Raw genomic sequence first — 16741 nt, 5'->3', positions numbered from 1 at the left:
TGTTATGGGTCAAGGGGTGAATACCTTGTGCTGCCTGGGATAAATTAACATAAAACTGGCAGTGCTCCAACCAATCAGCTTTTACTCTGAATGTCATGAAATATTCGTTTTGTTTTTGTTTTTTGGCTTTTGTACCTAAACTATCAAATCAAAATCCTCATGATAAACTACTACAACTGTTCCTGTGAAAGTTTATTGATTATCTGAAGCTTCTTTTGGCAACATTTTCACTTATAAATAATAAAAACAGCTACAATTTTGTATTGCTTCCAGCAAAGAATTATGTCTCTTTAATAATCCATGTTACATATCCCATCCACAGCTTTCTGAGTAAACATGACTGCCAAGATGCTGACAAATGAGTCAATGGATCGTATCCTAATGCAGCACCAAGTCCATGGCTAACATGTAACCTTTTCTGGCTGTCTACCTAGCTGTTAATATATCCTGCAAACAGGTACAAGTTACTACTGTAACAGGAACTTTATATAATCATTCTAAGCTTATAGTGCTGAGATTTTATTCTCCTATGAGCCTGACACATGAAAAAACATTTACCAAATTTTTAACCCCTATTTAGTTAAAATATAGTTCATATCATTATAAGTTGTTATAAATGTAAATAAAAATAAATTGAATTGTTCTAAGATCCCTTATTTTCTTCCTTCCTATACCTTATTTTGGTCTGACCAAATTCCACCTGTTTGTTTATAAATAATGCATAAAAACATTTCTTTATTTTGGCAACCACTTATTAATCAAAGCACTAAATATCACAAGAAATTGATCAATGATGACCTTTTGGGGTTCATATTTTAACATTTATAGAAAAAGAGAAAAAAAATACTCTTATAATATCGAATATAGATTTTGGCAATATTTAATTGTATTTAGCTGCAGTGATGTGAAATAAAACTTTAATACATCTTTTGTTGTTTCTAAATAGAAAACACATCTGTTCATCTTATAAATATAATCTTATACATATTCAGAGTAAAGTTAAAAATAAAAATAATAATTTTCTACTATAGGCACAAGGCCTGAAATTTAGGTGATGGAAAGGAAGCTAGTTGATTACATTGACTGATGCTTATTTTATCAACTGATACCTTAGCAGAATTTGAACTTAAAACATAAAGATCAATGAAATGTTGCTGAGCATTTTGTCCAGTATACTAACAATTCTACCAGCTCACTGCCCTTTATAATAATAATATTGCGTAAAGTACTGTCTGTCCGAAGTCCTTGTTGTGACTTGACAAACAGTACAAACTCCTGGTAGACACTATATCTTCAATCAGCAACCTCATAATATTGTATACTGTGCGACGTCTATAATAATAATAATAATAATAATAATAATAATAATGATGATGATGATAAACCATATCATAAATTTGAACTAAAACTCTGCTTGTGAACACTTTATTTTAAATATTTTATTTTTAATCTGCTACTTATGAAATATATCTTCTCATTCAATCATATGAAAATGTTACCTTTAACAGATGAGTTTATTCTACTTATCAATCAATAAAAAGCTTAAACCTTTTAGTTTAGCATTTAGCTATTAATAATGCTGATCTATAATATTTTCACAATCAGTATGACTCATAGCCACACACCAATAATTAGTAATTAGAGTAATGCATCATCAAATCATAAACAGAGTTTCAGGATTTTATTTTTGTTGTTTTTGCATGAGATTTTCCTTATATTAGTTATTATATCAAATGTTTTACATAGATATCACTACAGGATAACTAATCACAACAAAATTGCTACAAATGTCTCACTTTAATTTGTTCCCATTTAAGCATTTCTTGAGCATTTAATGCTGTCACTTCCACTAATATAGGTTGAGCATATTTAACAAACATAATACAGTGTGTAGAATAGTTAGAAACAATGTCATTTGAGAATGTAAACATAAAATGGCCAGATTTTTTTAAATATAGAACTAGATTTTTAAATATAGAACTAGACATTTTCCAAACTTAAAATCTTTTACTAAAACATTGTTTTTATCATTTATCATTTCCTCTGCTTCTTATAGTTCAGTACATGAAAATCTTTATAACAAAGAGTTTTCTAAATTATGTTTTAACATGAAGATGTAGAAAATATATAAATATATCTAAAACAAAGACAAACAAACAATTGGTATTTATATAAATTAAAAATGAGAAATTGAAGACATTTTATGAAAAAAAAAAAAAAAAAAAAGATCAGAGAAACACATACCAGAAGCAGATATTTTAAAAATCTATTTTAAAATGGAACTATTTTTTTTTTTTTTGGAAGTTGATAAAACATTTCTAGATGTAAAGAAGAATGTTTTAAAAATGTAATTTATTCTACATTCAAATTTTTAAATTTTACCCAAAACTACAATTATTTTTTACTAAATTAGAATTAATAAAGTTCTTTTTATCTGCTGGTAGTGAATGGTTTAAAAAATAATTTATGCAAGCAAGGTTATTTTTTTTTTCTAAATTTTTATCAATAAATATTTGCTTGTAACAACATTTCAGAAAAGATTTCTAGCTGGATGCTCAGCATAATGTAAAAATCTATTAATTTAGGGAAAAGACCACTTTATAGTGTTAAATATTTTTCTTTTTACAACATTCAAAAGGAATGGCTTTAATATCTAGAAGATAAAATACAAATCACTTATGAACAAATAGTTAGTGGTTAAAAGGATTTACTCAACAAAGTACCATACTAGTGTGATATGATACTTATTGGGTTTTACAAAGTTAATTGGTCCAAAGTGATGTTGAAAGTATATGAAAAACTAAAATACTCTGAACTATCAATAACAGATATTACTGATTTCTCACAGACGCACGAGGTCTTACATTCATTAGAAATGGGGGAAATGTGATTGCATAATGTTCATGCCTTGCTCGATGGCATTAGCAACTTAAGTAAACAGAAAGGAAGTCTAACCAGTATACAAAACAATTTCACGGATTCGACATATGGTGAGTGAGTCTTACTTCAACTTGACAGTATTTGCCATACACAACAGTGTGAAGGTGAACAATAATTGAAGAGATATTCTAAAACTGGAACATTATGAGAATAAGCATATAAACACTTGTATTGAACAGATTTAAAAGAAAAAAAGAAACACCTTTAAAAATATGATTGGCTTGTTAAATTAATCTGCATTTTAAATATTTAAAAAAAAAAACAGATTAAGAGCATTTCTTTCATTAATAGTTTGTTCTTTTTTCTTTCTTTGTTGAACTGCATTACAGAGTTAAAAAAAAAAAAAGAAAAAACACAATTAAAATATTCAACATCATAAATTACTGAAATATCTATGCTATGTAACGAATGAGAAATTAAATGACTCATTATGTACAAGGTAGACTTAATCTGAAATATAGTAAAATAATGTTGGAAAGTTCTCAGTCAATGACAACAAAATGTTCATTTTTTTTAACATGAAATTATTTTTTCTGGTTTCCTTTTTTTTTTTCATTTTTTTGTTTGGTCTCTTAATATATTTTTTAATATAGTATATATATGATAACAGTTTTTTTTTTTTTTTTTTTTTGCTTTTGCTGTATTGAGATAGGCACTGAAAGTCGTCTCTTGAAAACATAAAATGCCTATTGTTTTTAAATATTTGTTGTTTAAAGAAAAGAAAGGCATAGCACTTTATAGAAATAATCATCAATGCAGGCTATCAAGCTCAAAGAAAGTATCGACATTTCCATAGTGTTAAACAAAGTTTATGGATCACTCGTTTTGGACCCAATCTGTCAGATCTTATTGTAACTCCTTAGAAATTGTTCCAAGGATTCTTAATAAAATTGAGCACCTTTTTTTTTTTTCCTTTTGAATAAAAAAAAAAAAAACTAAAGGAAGCCAAATTAAGAACAACTTCCTACGGCTACTGAAACACCGACGCCTTTTCCTTGAATGCTTTCTTTCGTTCTTTCGCTTCTTCTGCTTGCTTCTTTCTTTCCTCTTGTTCTTCCTTGATTTCATTTTCAAATTTCTTTGACCATGTCTGAGCATCAATCTAAAAGAACGAAAGAGGAAATCATTAATTAAACAATACATCTGCATGTTCAAATGAAATGTGAACATGGATAGAAATGGCAGAATTAATAAGTTAACAACTGAGCCCTAATATTCCTTCTAGTATAAGCACAAGGCCAGGAGGAAGGACCAGTTGATTACATCATCCACAGAGCTTGATAGATACTTATTTCACTGACACCAAAAAAACTCAAAAGGCAAAGTTGACTAGCATTTTGTCTGGCATGCTAACAACTCTGCCAGGTCACCCTAATATTGGGTTCAAATTTTGGCACTAGACCAGTAAATGCAGGAGAGGGGCTAGTTGATTACATCGATCCCAGTGCTCCACTGGTACTTATTTTACCCCCCCCCCCCCCCTCCACGCCAAAGGATGAAAGGCAAAGTCAAACTTAGCAGAATTTGAACTCAGAGCGTAAAGACAGATGAAATACCGCTAAGCAAGTCATCCAGTGTGCTCATAGTTCTGCCAGCTCATTGCCTTATTGTGCCCTAATATTAAAGTTCAAATATATTCTTTGATTTATCCTTGTTTAAGCTTCTTAATCACACAACCCACTTTGTACTTGTCTCAAGTGTACAAAAAGTTGTGATGGTCATACCTAGAACACTTCAGACCAGAGATGTACTTGATCAAAGTTGACCAAAGACTAAACAACAATAACAACAACAAGGTTGTTTGAAATGACTAAATTTTGACCAGACAGTCGTAATTGGTGCTGCTGGTTTTGGTTTTAATTTGGTAGCTTGTTTAGGTAGATAAAATAAGAATAACATCCAAAGACATTTCAATTATAGAAATAAGAGCTATGACAACCATTGAATCAGCTGGTTTTGTAATGTATGGTGGATTAGAAACAACAGGGATTAATCACTAATTAATTAGTTTATAATATATGAGGGTTGTTGTAATCACTGTCTGATGATGTTTGCATTGAGTGCAGTGCAGCAATTAGCACGAGGATTGTTGCACCTATTTAATGTGAAACCACATGGTTGCAAAGAGAGCTTCTTAACGAGACAGTCATCTTATCTTTTATCTTTTACTTGCTTCATACTGGGGCACCGCCTTGAAGAACTTTTAGCTGAACAAACCAACCCCAGTACTTATTTTTAAAATATGGTACTTATTCCACTGGTCTCAAACCACTAAGCTACGGGGACATAAATACACCAACACTGGTTGTGAAGCAGTGGTAGGGGACAAACAGATACCAACACACACATGATGGGCTTCTCTCAGTCATCTACCAAATCTACTCTCAAGGCTTTGGTCGGCCCATGGCTATAGTAGAAAACACTGACCTATGGTGCCACACAGTGGAACTGAACCCAGAATCATGTGACTGGGAAGCAACTTCTTACCATGCAGTCATGCCTATGCCTATCTGAATTCTGATTTAAGATATTCAAGGCAACTACTTTAGATATATTTTTAACACTGAGAATCTCTCATTTGACATAAAATGTCTGGAATTTCAAATCATATTTTTTATCTCGATGAATATCAATCTAATGCTTGTATTTCTATTCTAACACAATTTCTTTAGAGACATCAATACAAGCCTAGCTGCATGGTTAAGACGTTTGCTTCACAACTCTGTGGTTTCAGATTCCATCCCAGTTCTCTACTAGTCTTGAGCTAACCAATGACTTGTTAGTGAAATTTGGCAGATGGAGCCTTCATAGAAGCCCTTTATACACCACACACACACATATCTATAATACATATTGAAGCCCTTTATACACACACACACACACACACATCTATAATATATATTGAAGCCGTTTTCATTTCACTCATTTGACTGCAGTCATACTGGAGCACCGCCTTCAGTTGAATTAGTCAACCCCATGACTTATTCTATGTAAGCCTAGTACTTATTCTATCAGTCTCTTTTGCCAGACCACTAAGTTATGGGGATGTAAACACACCAATATCAGTTGTCAAGTGATGGTGGGGGCAGACAAACACCGGCACACAAATACATACATACATATACAATGGGCTTCTTTCAGTTTCCATCAACCAAATCCACTCACAAGGCTTTAGTTGGCCTGAGGCTATAGTAGAAGACACTTGCCCAAGGTGCCATGCAGTGGGACCGAAGCTGGAACCATGTGGTTGGGAAGCAATCTTCTTACCATATATTGTATATATCATCACTAGCAGCATCATTTTAATGTCTACTTTTCCATGCCTGGAATTTGTTGAAGCATATTTTTAATAGCTGGATGGCCTTTTTGCCACCAACCCTTACCTGTTTCCAAGTAAGATATCTCCTCACGATGAAACATGTTTTCAGGGAAGATCAAAAACAAAGGACACTGCTTGCATGATGGTAACATTCATTTACAACTAACACAATATCATGTCAAATTTCAGATCATTTACTGAATATTAATAAGGTCTTGAGGTATCAATTCATTGAATTGATTCAATTTAGAAATGTAGATAACATTTCATTCAAAAAAATATATCTGAATTGTTGCATTTTGTCAACTTAGAGATATAGAATGGAATTTTTAGGAATTTTTACCTTGGCCTCAAAAAAGTTCTTAGCACCCTTCACTCCTTCTTTGTCCACATCTATTTCCCATACATTTTGATATAACTCGTATAGACCACTGTCTGTGTTTAATTCTTCAGCAGCTGCTTTCCGGAAAATAAGGAGAAACTGAAACAATAAAATTAAAATTTTATAACTTTTAATTTTCATTAAAATAATAGATACAATTATAATCATCAGTTTAAGTCCAAGAACAGCTATAGGCTCTTGAGCCAGTTACAGTTCAGATTAGAACTTACAATATCTAGTATCACCTTACAATGCAGTTTTCCAGTATTTGTACATCCAGTTTTCATGTGATTAGAAATGTCAGTTAGATCTAACACTAAAGAAAGCGTTTATACTTGCATTTTCAGAGTCAAAGCTTATATAATTTTTGTTTATTATCCTTATTTGTTTTCTCTTTTTGGTACATTTTTTCACATAAAAAATTTGCGTACACACAAAGCTAGAAAGAATTAATGAACTGAATGGACTCAAGTTGTAGAGATGTTTTAACCAGTAATTAAAAAGTAATGATTAGTATTTTTACTTGCTAATACAAAATATTGTAATTTATGGCAAAAAGTGTTTTAAATTGAGCAAGCTTATCAAATTTACAAACCAATTATTTCTTTGATAACATGATAAAAAAAAAACCCAGTAAGAAGGAAAATGTAGAAATAACAGAGATAGCAACTTGGTAAAATATTTACAGACAAGTTCTTTGGCTGATATTGCAGTCTTATTTGAGCACAAGAAACATGGTGACAAGTTTTGTTGAAATATTTATAATTTGGATGTGGCTACCAATTAATTAGAATAATTAGAATAACAAGACAATCCGAAATAAGCATGAGAAGTAAGAAGGAAAGAAAACAATGGATTTAACATTAAGAATAAGGTTGAAAAACGAGTAACGTTTAGTTTAGAAACAGAACAAGGATAAGTATTTTCTTTAAACTAATGCAGTGGTGTATGATTAATCTAGAAGTTGTGAATAAGGTGAATACCAGAAAAATTAACCAAACAATAAAACAATTACAAAATCAAAAATAGCAACGAAAATGGACATAACAGCAAATATGCTTTACTGCTACAATAAGAAAATGTGAGAAAAAATACACACAAATATATTTTCTTGTTTCAGTCAACCTAGCAGCATCTACATCAAAATAGAAATGATTGGATTAGCTCCATTTATCTTTTATCTTTCACTTGTTTCGGTCATTAGACTGTGGCCATGCTGGGGCACCAGCTTGTGGAGTGTTCAGTTGATTGAACTGGCTCTAATACTGAGTTCTAATTATGCTGGTATTGACGATGAATGACAATGATATACATTTACAACTATCAAACACTGTCAACACAAGGAGACACAATGATACATACTTTCACACACACTCACTCACACAGAAACACACATGTGCACGTGCATGCACTCACTCTCACACACACACACACACACAACTGATTAAAAATGTATGAATAACAGGTTGATTTAATCCAGTTGACTGCACACTCTCCTACAAAATCTGACCATAGGCTTTTGTATATGAAAAAACCAAAGTTACTATATTACTTTTCCAACAACAAACATACCGAAATTTTCCTTGTTACATCAACCACACCCGTAATTAACATGCATGAATCTCTGTATGTATTTGTGTGTGTGTGTGCATGTTTAATATGCTTTGAAAATCTAAATATTCATATCAAATATATCACTTACCTCTCTAAAGTTAATTTTGTTATCTTCATCTTCATCAACTTCTTTAATCATTTCCTTTAAGGCTAAATGTGTCTGTGGTGCTCCTAGTTTTTCCATCATGACTTTTAATTCTTCAATATCAATAAATTTATCTTTATTGACATCATATCTGACATAGACAAAAAAGAAATCAAAAATAAAATTAGTCTTCAATGGGACATAAGTAATATATAGGCAATAAATATAAAAATTGGTTTCATATTCTGGAATTTTGGCACAAAACCAGCAAATTCGAGGAAGGGTGTAAATTAATTATATCAGCCCTATTGTTTAACTGGTATTTACTCTATCAGGAGTTGAATGTCCAGAGCAATGTAAGAATTATACAATGCAAATAAATGAATAAAATCAGAGTTCAAATTGTGCTGTAGCCCTTTTTATCTTTCATTTTCGGGGTAAATAAAGTTCCAATCCAAACTGGAAGAACATCAGATCAGATGCTTTGTGGTATTTGTTTTGGATCTTTGCATTTTGAGTTCAAATCCCACTGTGGCCTACTTTGATAATAGACTTAATCCATCAACTGCTTAAACACTGCCACCTAACACCTTGGGTGGCCTTTAGCATGGTCTGCTCTGTTGCAAATGTTCATGCCAAGTCTCTGGTTTGAAGATATCTTCCTTATTCTCTTTCTCCCACTGGTCTTAAAAGATAAAAAATAAAACTCATAAGGATGGTTTTCCAGTTTTTTTGTACCATATATATTTTCGTCCCTGGATGGGACACCAGTTCATTGCAGAATTACACACTCTTGTCAGCCGAGTGGACTGGAGCAACATGAAATGGAGTGTTTTGCTCAAGAACACAACGCATTTCCCGGTCCAGGAATTGAAACCATACTCTGATGATCATGAGTGTGACACCCAAACCACTAAGCCATGACCATCCATCCATCCACCAGTCTCGGAGGCTCTGGAAAAGGTCATAGACACTCCTTCCCTCCTGACTATATGGTAAAAAAATGATCCAGTTGGTGAAATATAAGTTGTGGGTGGTACTACCCCACTGCTAAAGAAAGGGGTGGGGAAATGGTACTAGGGACAAAGGAGGCAGTAGGGGGGGGGGGTCAATGATGCATGTTTTAAGCTTAATTTGCAAAAATATTTCCAATTTTTATTCTATGCATGAAACATCTGGCAATGTAATTAGAGTTGAAATGAGTTTTGACATTCCATATAATATTGATGGAATTACCTTTGTATAAATAGTCTTTTAATGGTGATTAACCTGTTGGCTGATTTTGTGATGTACTAAATTTTCTTCAACCATAGCAAGAGGGTGTTGAAAGTGTTACTAAAAGAAAGTGGGCAGTAGCTAAAACGTTAGAGAAGCGCTGTTCTAAGTGTTCTCTTTGGTCTGGATCAGGAATATCACCTTAGATCAGGGGGTCACTAAACTACAGCCTGCGGGCCGGTCATCAGGCCAGCGAGGTCAGTTCATCTGGCTCGCTGCTGCACTGTACCTTTTGTGTAAGTACCTGCAATGAGAGTTCATTTGCTTCTGATATGACATCTGCGTTTGGAACAACTTATGTCTCTTTTACTTGTTTCAGTCATTTGACTGCGGCCATGCTGGAGCACCACCTTTAGTCAAGCAAATCAACACCAGGACTTATTCTTTGGAAGCTTAGTACTTATTCTATCGGTCTCTTTTGCCGAACCGCTAAGTTACGGGGATGTAAACACACCACCATCAGTTGTCAAGCGATGTTGGGGGGACAAACACAGACACACAAACATACACACACACACACACACACACACACATATATATATATATGTATACGGCGAGCTTCTTTCAGTTTCCGTTTACCAAATCCACTCACAAGGCTTTGGTCGGCCCGAGGCTATAGTAGAAGACACTTGCCCAAGGTGCCACGCAGTGGGACTGAACCCAGAACCATGTGGTTGGTAAGCAAGCTACTTACTACACAGCCACTCCTGCGATATATATATATAAACTGATACTGTGACATATATGTGTGTGTGTGTGTGTGTGTGTGTGTGTGTGTGTGTGTGTGTGTGTATGTGTATATATACATACATATATACATATATATATATATCATCATCATCATCATCGTTTAACGTCCGGCTCCAATCTGATCTGGCAGAGTCTCTATGGCTGGATGCCCTTCTTTATGCCAACCACTCTGAGAGTGTAGTGGATGTTTTTGCGTGCCACCGGCACAAGGGCCAGTCAGGCAGTACTAGCAACAGCCATGCTCAAGTGGTATATATACATATATATATATATATATATATATATATATATACATAGACACACACACATATATCACAGTATCACCCAGAACATCAGATGTTGTAATACCCAGCTGATCACAATGCGCTTCCAATTCTATCTTGATTGCACCATTCCTTCCCACATTGACCCAAACTGCTTGGCTAAACCGTCTTCTATATATAGTAAGTAAGATATAAAGTAAAAAGAAATTATTACTTATTTCCATATTATGACATGTACTTTCCATAGAAATATATTGATGAATCACAGCTCTAAGGTTGGAACCAGCTGTTAAGGCAATGCAACATCATCCAGCCAATAACTTTATTGAAGACAAAAGTCAAAACTGAAAATATTATTATTAATCTACATGTGCACCATATGTTATATTTTATTTTCTATGTACAATTATTGTTTGATTGCTAAAACATTCATTCTATATTTTAATTATTATCAAACTATATTAAGTGACCAATATTAATATGTATTTTAGTTTATACCAATTGTGATTAACATATTTTCCAGTCTGCAATATGAACAATGAGGTATTTTAATAGACTTCTATTTAAAACTTCATACCAAAAGGGGAAAAGAAAAAAAAATCCTTCAAGATTTGGCATTCGGTTTAGGTGTAGTCATGGCTGTATGGTTAAGATGTTTGCTTTGCAATCACAAGGTTCCAAGTTCAGTCTCAGTGTGTTGCCCCTTGGACAAGTGCCTTTTACTATAACCCCAAACCAACCAATGCCTGGTGAATGAATTTGATAGATGGAGACCATGAGAAAGCCCCTAATGTGTGTGTGTGTGTGTGTTGTGTTTAGTCTCCCACCACTGCTGTTTGACAACTAATGTTGGTTTGTTTACATCCCCGTAACATGCGGTTCAGCAAAACAGACCAATAGAATAAGCACAAAACTTTAAAATAAGCACAGTAAGGAGCGATTTTTTTGACCAAACCTTCAGAGAGGCAGTGCCCAAGCATGGCCATACTCCCATGCTAGAAAGAAGTAAACATGTGACTTTATATGAATATTTTTTAGGTTTAACTTCAACCCATTTATTCATGCTCTGATAAAAATGAAATGATTAAGATACAATATTAAACTAACTTCTTTAAGGCCTTCGGTACAAAACCACAACAGGTATTTTGTTGTGTATTTAAAAGGGACATTTAACCCTTTTGTAACTACCAATCTGCCGAGATTATCACTGATTCCATGATATAAACTTGCTTTATTTAAAGTGATCCAGATTAAAACCTACCATGAAAATTTTATGTTAAACTGTGTTTCAAACACCACCATAATAATCCTTTCTACTATAGGCACAAGGCCTGAAATTTTGGGAGGGGATGGCTAGTTGATTACATCAACCCCAGTACTCAACTGGACCTTAAAAGGATGAAAGGGAAAGTCAACCTCAATAGAACTGGAACTTAGAATGTAAAGACGGAGTAAATGCTGCTAAGCATTTTGTCCAGCATGCTAACGATTCTAATAATGACAAAATTATTTTACTAATTTTTTTGTGTGTAATTTTCAGAATTAATTAACTGATATCTTGTCCAGAGGGGTTATCTCCATCTACTTAAAATCTTGAAGTTAGAGCTAAACAAAAGCCTACCACTGATTCTGTGATACAAACTTGCATTTTTTTAAAACTGATTTAAATTAAAACCTTCCATTGAAATTTCATGTTAAATTATGTTCCAGACACCAATTAAAATGAAAACAGTGTATTTGAGCAGAAATATGGTAAAATAAAATTTTTAAAAACGGTTAATTCTTAAATATCTTTTCATTTACCTGCTGAGAAAAAGAAATGAATCATTAGGAAACGTAATCTCGAAACAAACTGACATCTTGTCCAGGAGGTTTATCTCCCTCATCCACTTAATACGTTGAAGTTAGAGCTAAACAATAGCCTTTAATTAAAAGTGCTTTGGAGTTAATAGAAGTATTTATGTCCTTTAATTGCACTGAATCACATTACAAAAGAAAAAGACTCATTGGTATGTCATCAATGCAAACAATAAATACCCAGAATGTATGGTCAAAGCTTTCGTGGATTCTCAACTAATCAAGTTTAATTATACTTAACTTGAATAAACTAAAAACTCAAAACTATGGACTTAACAGAAGGCTTACAAGAAATAGCAGCCAACTTCTGTAAAGTGATTTAATTGATGTTGGAATATATATATACTCTTTTACTTGTTTCAGTCATTTGACTGTGGCCATGCTGGAGCACCACCTTTAGTTGAGCAAATCGACCCCAGGACTTATTCTTTGTAAACCTAGTACTTATTCTATCGGTCTCTTTTGTCGAACCACTAAGTTATGGGGATGTAAACACACCAGTATCGGTTGTCAAGCGATGCTGGCGGGGACAAACACAGACATACAAACATATACACACACATACATATATATATATACATATATATGACGGGCTTCTTTCAGTCTCCGTCTACCAAATTCACTCACAAGGCTTTGGTTGGCCCGAGGCTATAGTAGAAGACACTTGCCCAAGATGCCACGCAGTGGGACTGAACCCAGAACCAACCAGATTAAGAGCTTTACCCCTTGTGGATCCTGAGGTAGCTTATGAGGCTGATATTGGCACAAAACCCACAGTTACAGTGGGAGCATGTAATAGTGGAATCAAGCACCATGTGGGACTCTTGTTTTACATACATATATATATATATGTTTGCTGCATGGCAAACACAATAGTGCTTGTGGCACAAGAAAAGCACACATTACATGCTGTAAAGTGGTTGGTATAAATTAGGAAGAGCATACAGCTGTAGAAATCATGTCAAAGCAGACACTGGAGTATGATGCAATCCTTGGACCTATCAGATCCAGTCAAACAGTTCAATCCATGCCAGCATGGAAAATGGACACTAAATGGCGGTGATGATGATGATGATGATGTGGTGGTGGTGGTGGTGATAATGATAATGATAGTGGTGGTGGTGGTAGTGGTGGTGGTGGTGGTGGTGATGATGATAATGATGATGACAGTGGTGGTGGTGGTGATGATAACGATGGTGGTGGTGATGGTGATAATGATGATGATGATGGTGTGGTGGTGGTGATGGTGGTGGTGGTGATGGTAATGATGATGACAGTGGTGGTGGTGATGATATGGTGATGGTGGTGGTGGTGATGATGATGATGATGATGATGATGATGATGATGATGATGATGATGGTAGATGTATGCAAAAGAGATCCTTTCACTGGTATGATCAGGCATTGCATATGGATACTGAAAAGACACCCATACTATAAGTAGATCAAAAAGTCAACTTGAAAATAAAACAGAAGTGGTGATGGTGGTGGTGAGGTGACGAATATGAGAGCAATGAGTTAACATTAACGTAAGGAATGGTAAGACAATTCAGGTGTACGCAAGAATGCTTTACTACAGATGCAGCCAATCCATGCTAGCGTGTAAGGATGTTTATAAAACCCAAAACAATCAATGAAAAGACTGATAATGAGGATAATATTCATTCATGTAAAAAGACTAATTATATTCGGGCAGCTAATGACTTTTATTATTGGCTGAATCAACACAATTGTCAATGATTATTATCAATATCTAATATTTAGACATGATTTCAATATAATTAGCTTCCTGGCTTGATGCCATTGAACTGCTTTGACCTGATAGAAGCAGATCTTCACAGCAACAATTATCTATGCCAATTAATTTCATACAGCCCCTATATATAAAATACATATTTGCACAAACACATACATGTATCCATACATACGTATGTATGTATGTATGTATCTATCTATCTATCCATCCATCTATCTATCTATCTATCTATCTATTTATCAATAAGGGCATCCAGCTGTAGAAACTCTGCCAATTCAGATTGGAGCCTGGTGTAGCCATCTGGTTTCACCAGTCCTCAGTCAAATCGTCCAACCCATGCTAGCATGGAAAGCGGACGTTAAACGATGATGATGATGATGATGATGATGATGATATATATATAGATATATATATATATATATATATATATATATATATATACACGTATATATTTGTGTATGTATGTATTTGTGTGTTTGTGTTTGTACCCCCACCATTGCTTGACAACCGATGTTGGTGTGTTTACGTCCCCGTAACTTAGCGGTTCGGCAAAAGAGACTTAATATTATTAATATTAATAGATGTGCTGCAGTTGGGGAGGTGAAACAGTCAAAAACCTAGCAACAATTCATTTCTTTTTATCTATTATGAACTACGAAGGAAATAGCTGCAAAGTTTGCAATTAATGCTGACTGTAAATGGAATATAAATGGAATGTAAATCCCAGCTAAAAGATCTTACTGAAAGTCAAAAAAGCGTTGATAATAAAATGGCAAAACAAACATAAAAATAGTTAATTTGAAGAAATATCATCAACAATGCTTATTGGGTTCCATCACTCCCTGAAATATAGCTTAACAATAATGTGCTTTTCCCAAGATTAAAGATGCCTATATTTATTGCATCCAAAGAATTTTATCATTACAGCAGCAATTTAAAATATCTTAATTTTTAAAAAATGTGTGGGGAAATAATTAGGCTAATGATAGAAATATTATTTATAACTGTGAAAATAAAATTTCTGAATGAGTGAACAGCTTAAATACTAAATAAAAAAACTGCTGATGATAACAAATAAATACAAATATAGTTATGACATTAAAACATATGTAAGACATCTGGCAGGAGCATCTACCGATCCTCATTAAATATGACAAATTTTACATAATTTAAGCAAATAGACATTTACAAGTGTTGACACACCCATAATTTGTGCTCTTCTGGCAGATGCCGTCTATAACAGATAATCCATATAGCAGATTCTGTCCTGACTTAAATTATAGAATAAGAATGCAGATATTTTGTAGGTAGGTAAATATAGGTAGTATAGATGTGCCCATACATGCACACATAAGAATACACACACAGGGACACAGGAACATATGGCTATACACATACACACACACCACATACACGTATACACACTCAGACATGCATATGTACATGTGCATACACACATAGAAGCACTGGCACACACACACTCACACACAAACAGACACACCTACTATATTCTACACACATACAAGCAACAAGGCCTCAGAGACACAAACACAGCCTCCATAATGAACTGGGAGGGAAATCACTGAAAAAGTTGCAAATGGCAACAAATGAACTTTGACAAACAAAATAAAAAAAAAAAAAAACGATTGACTTTTAAACAAATGACTGATTAATTAGTTGGATATATATTAACCAGTTAATTAATAATAAAGGAGTGGAATTCAACCTGTTCATGTGTTATTAACCTGATTACTCTTCATAGAGACAACAAAACAAATAGTATATGGAATTCAAAGGAACCAATATCATATATATATATATATATATATATATATATAAGTAAATATGAGAATGATAGTATTATCAAAATACCATCACTTGTGGCAAGAAGTTTGCTTCCCAACCATTCAGTCTCACTATGTGACATCTTGGGCAAGTGTCTTCTTCTATAGCCTTGGGCCAACCAAAGCCTTCTGAGTGGATTTGGTAGATGGAAACTGAAAGAAGGCCGTCGTATATATATATAAATGTATATTTGTGTGTGTGTCTGTGTTTGTCCCCCCACCATCACTTGACAATTTACGTTTGTGTGTTTACGTCCCCGTAACTTAGCAGTTTGGCAAAAAAAAAACGGTAGAATAAGTACTAGGCTTACAAACAATTAGTCCAAGGGTCAATTTGTTCTACTAAAGGTTGTGCTCCAGTATGGGCACAGTCAAATGATTGAAACAAGTAAAAGAATAAAATATATATATATATATGATGTAATTTAATATATAATATATTTGCATATGGTGATGAAGATGATGAAAATGTCTGTTTTCCATGCTGGCATGGGTTGGACAGTTTGATGGGAGCTGCGAAGCTCAAAAGCTGTACCAGGCTCCAACTGTCTGTTTTAGCATGGTTTCTACAGCTGAATGCCCTTCCTAATGCCAATGTATATGCATATATGTGTATATAATGTGTGTGTGTGTGTGCGTGTGTGTGTGTGTGTGTGT

The 16741-nt window shown here is 33.8% G+C and overlaps 1 protein-coding gene across 2 annotated transcripts in view; it reads right to left on the bottom strand.

The window, feature by feature from the left end:
- Window positions 1–864: 864 nt before the first annotated feature.
- LOC106875147 (EF-hand domain-containing protein D2) overlaps window positions 865–16741 on the bottom strand; it is a 60021-nt gene continuing 44144 nt past the window's right edge. For both annotated transcript variants that reach the window (XM_014923151.3, XM_014923150.3), the window contains exons 2-4: window positions 8344–8491; window positions 6603–6740; window positions 865–4042 (exon numbers count right to left, since the gene is read on the bottom strand). In XM_014923151.3, coding sequence (XP_014778637.1) covers window positions 3911–4042; window positions 6603–6740; window positions 8344–8491 — 418 coding nt within the window. In that variant the 3' untranslated portion in view covers window positions 865–3910. The remainder of the gene's footprint in view (window positions 4043–6602; window positions 6741–8343; window positions 8492–16741) is intronic.

The sequence above is a fragment of the Octopus bimaculoides genome, chromosome 6, assembly GCF_046866305.1.
Source record: "Octopus bimaculoides isolate indiv1 chromosome 6, ASM4686630v1, whole genome shotgun sequence".
NCBI lineage: Eukaryota > Metazoa > Mollusca > Cephalopoda > Octopoda > Octopodidae > Octopus > Octopus bimaculoides.
The sequence above is the reverse complement of the archived record's forward strand: the minus strand, read 5'-3'. Positions and strand labels throughout refer to the sequence as shown.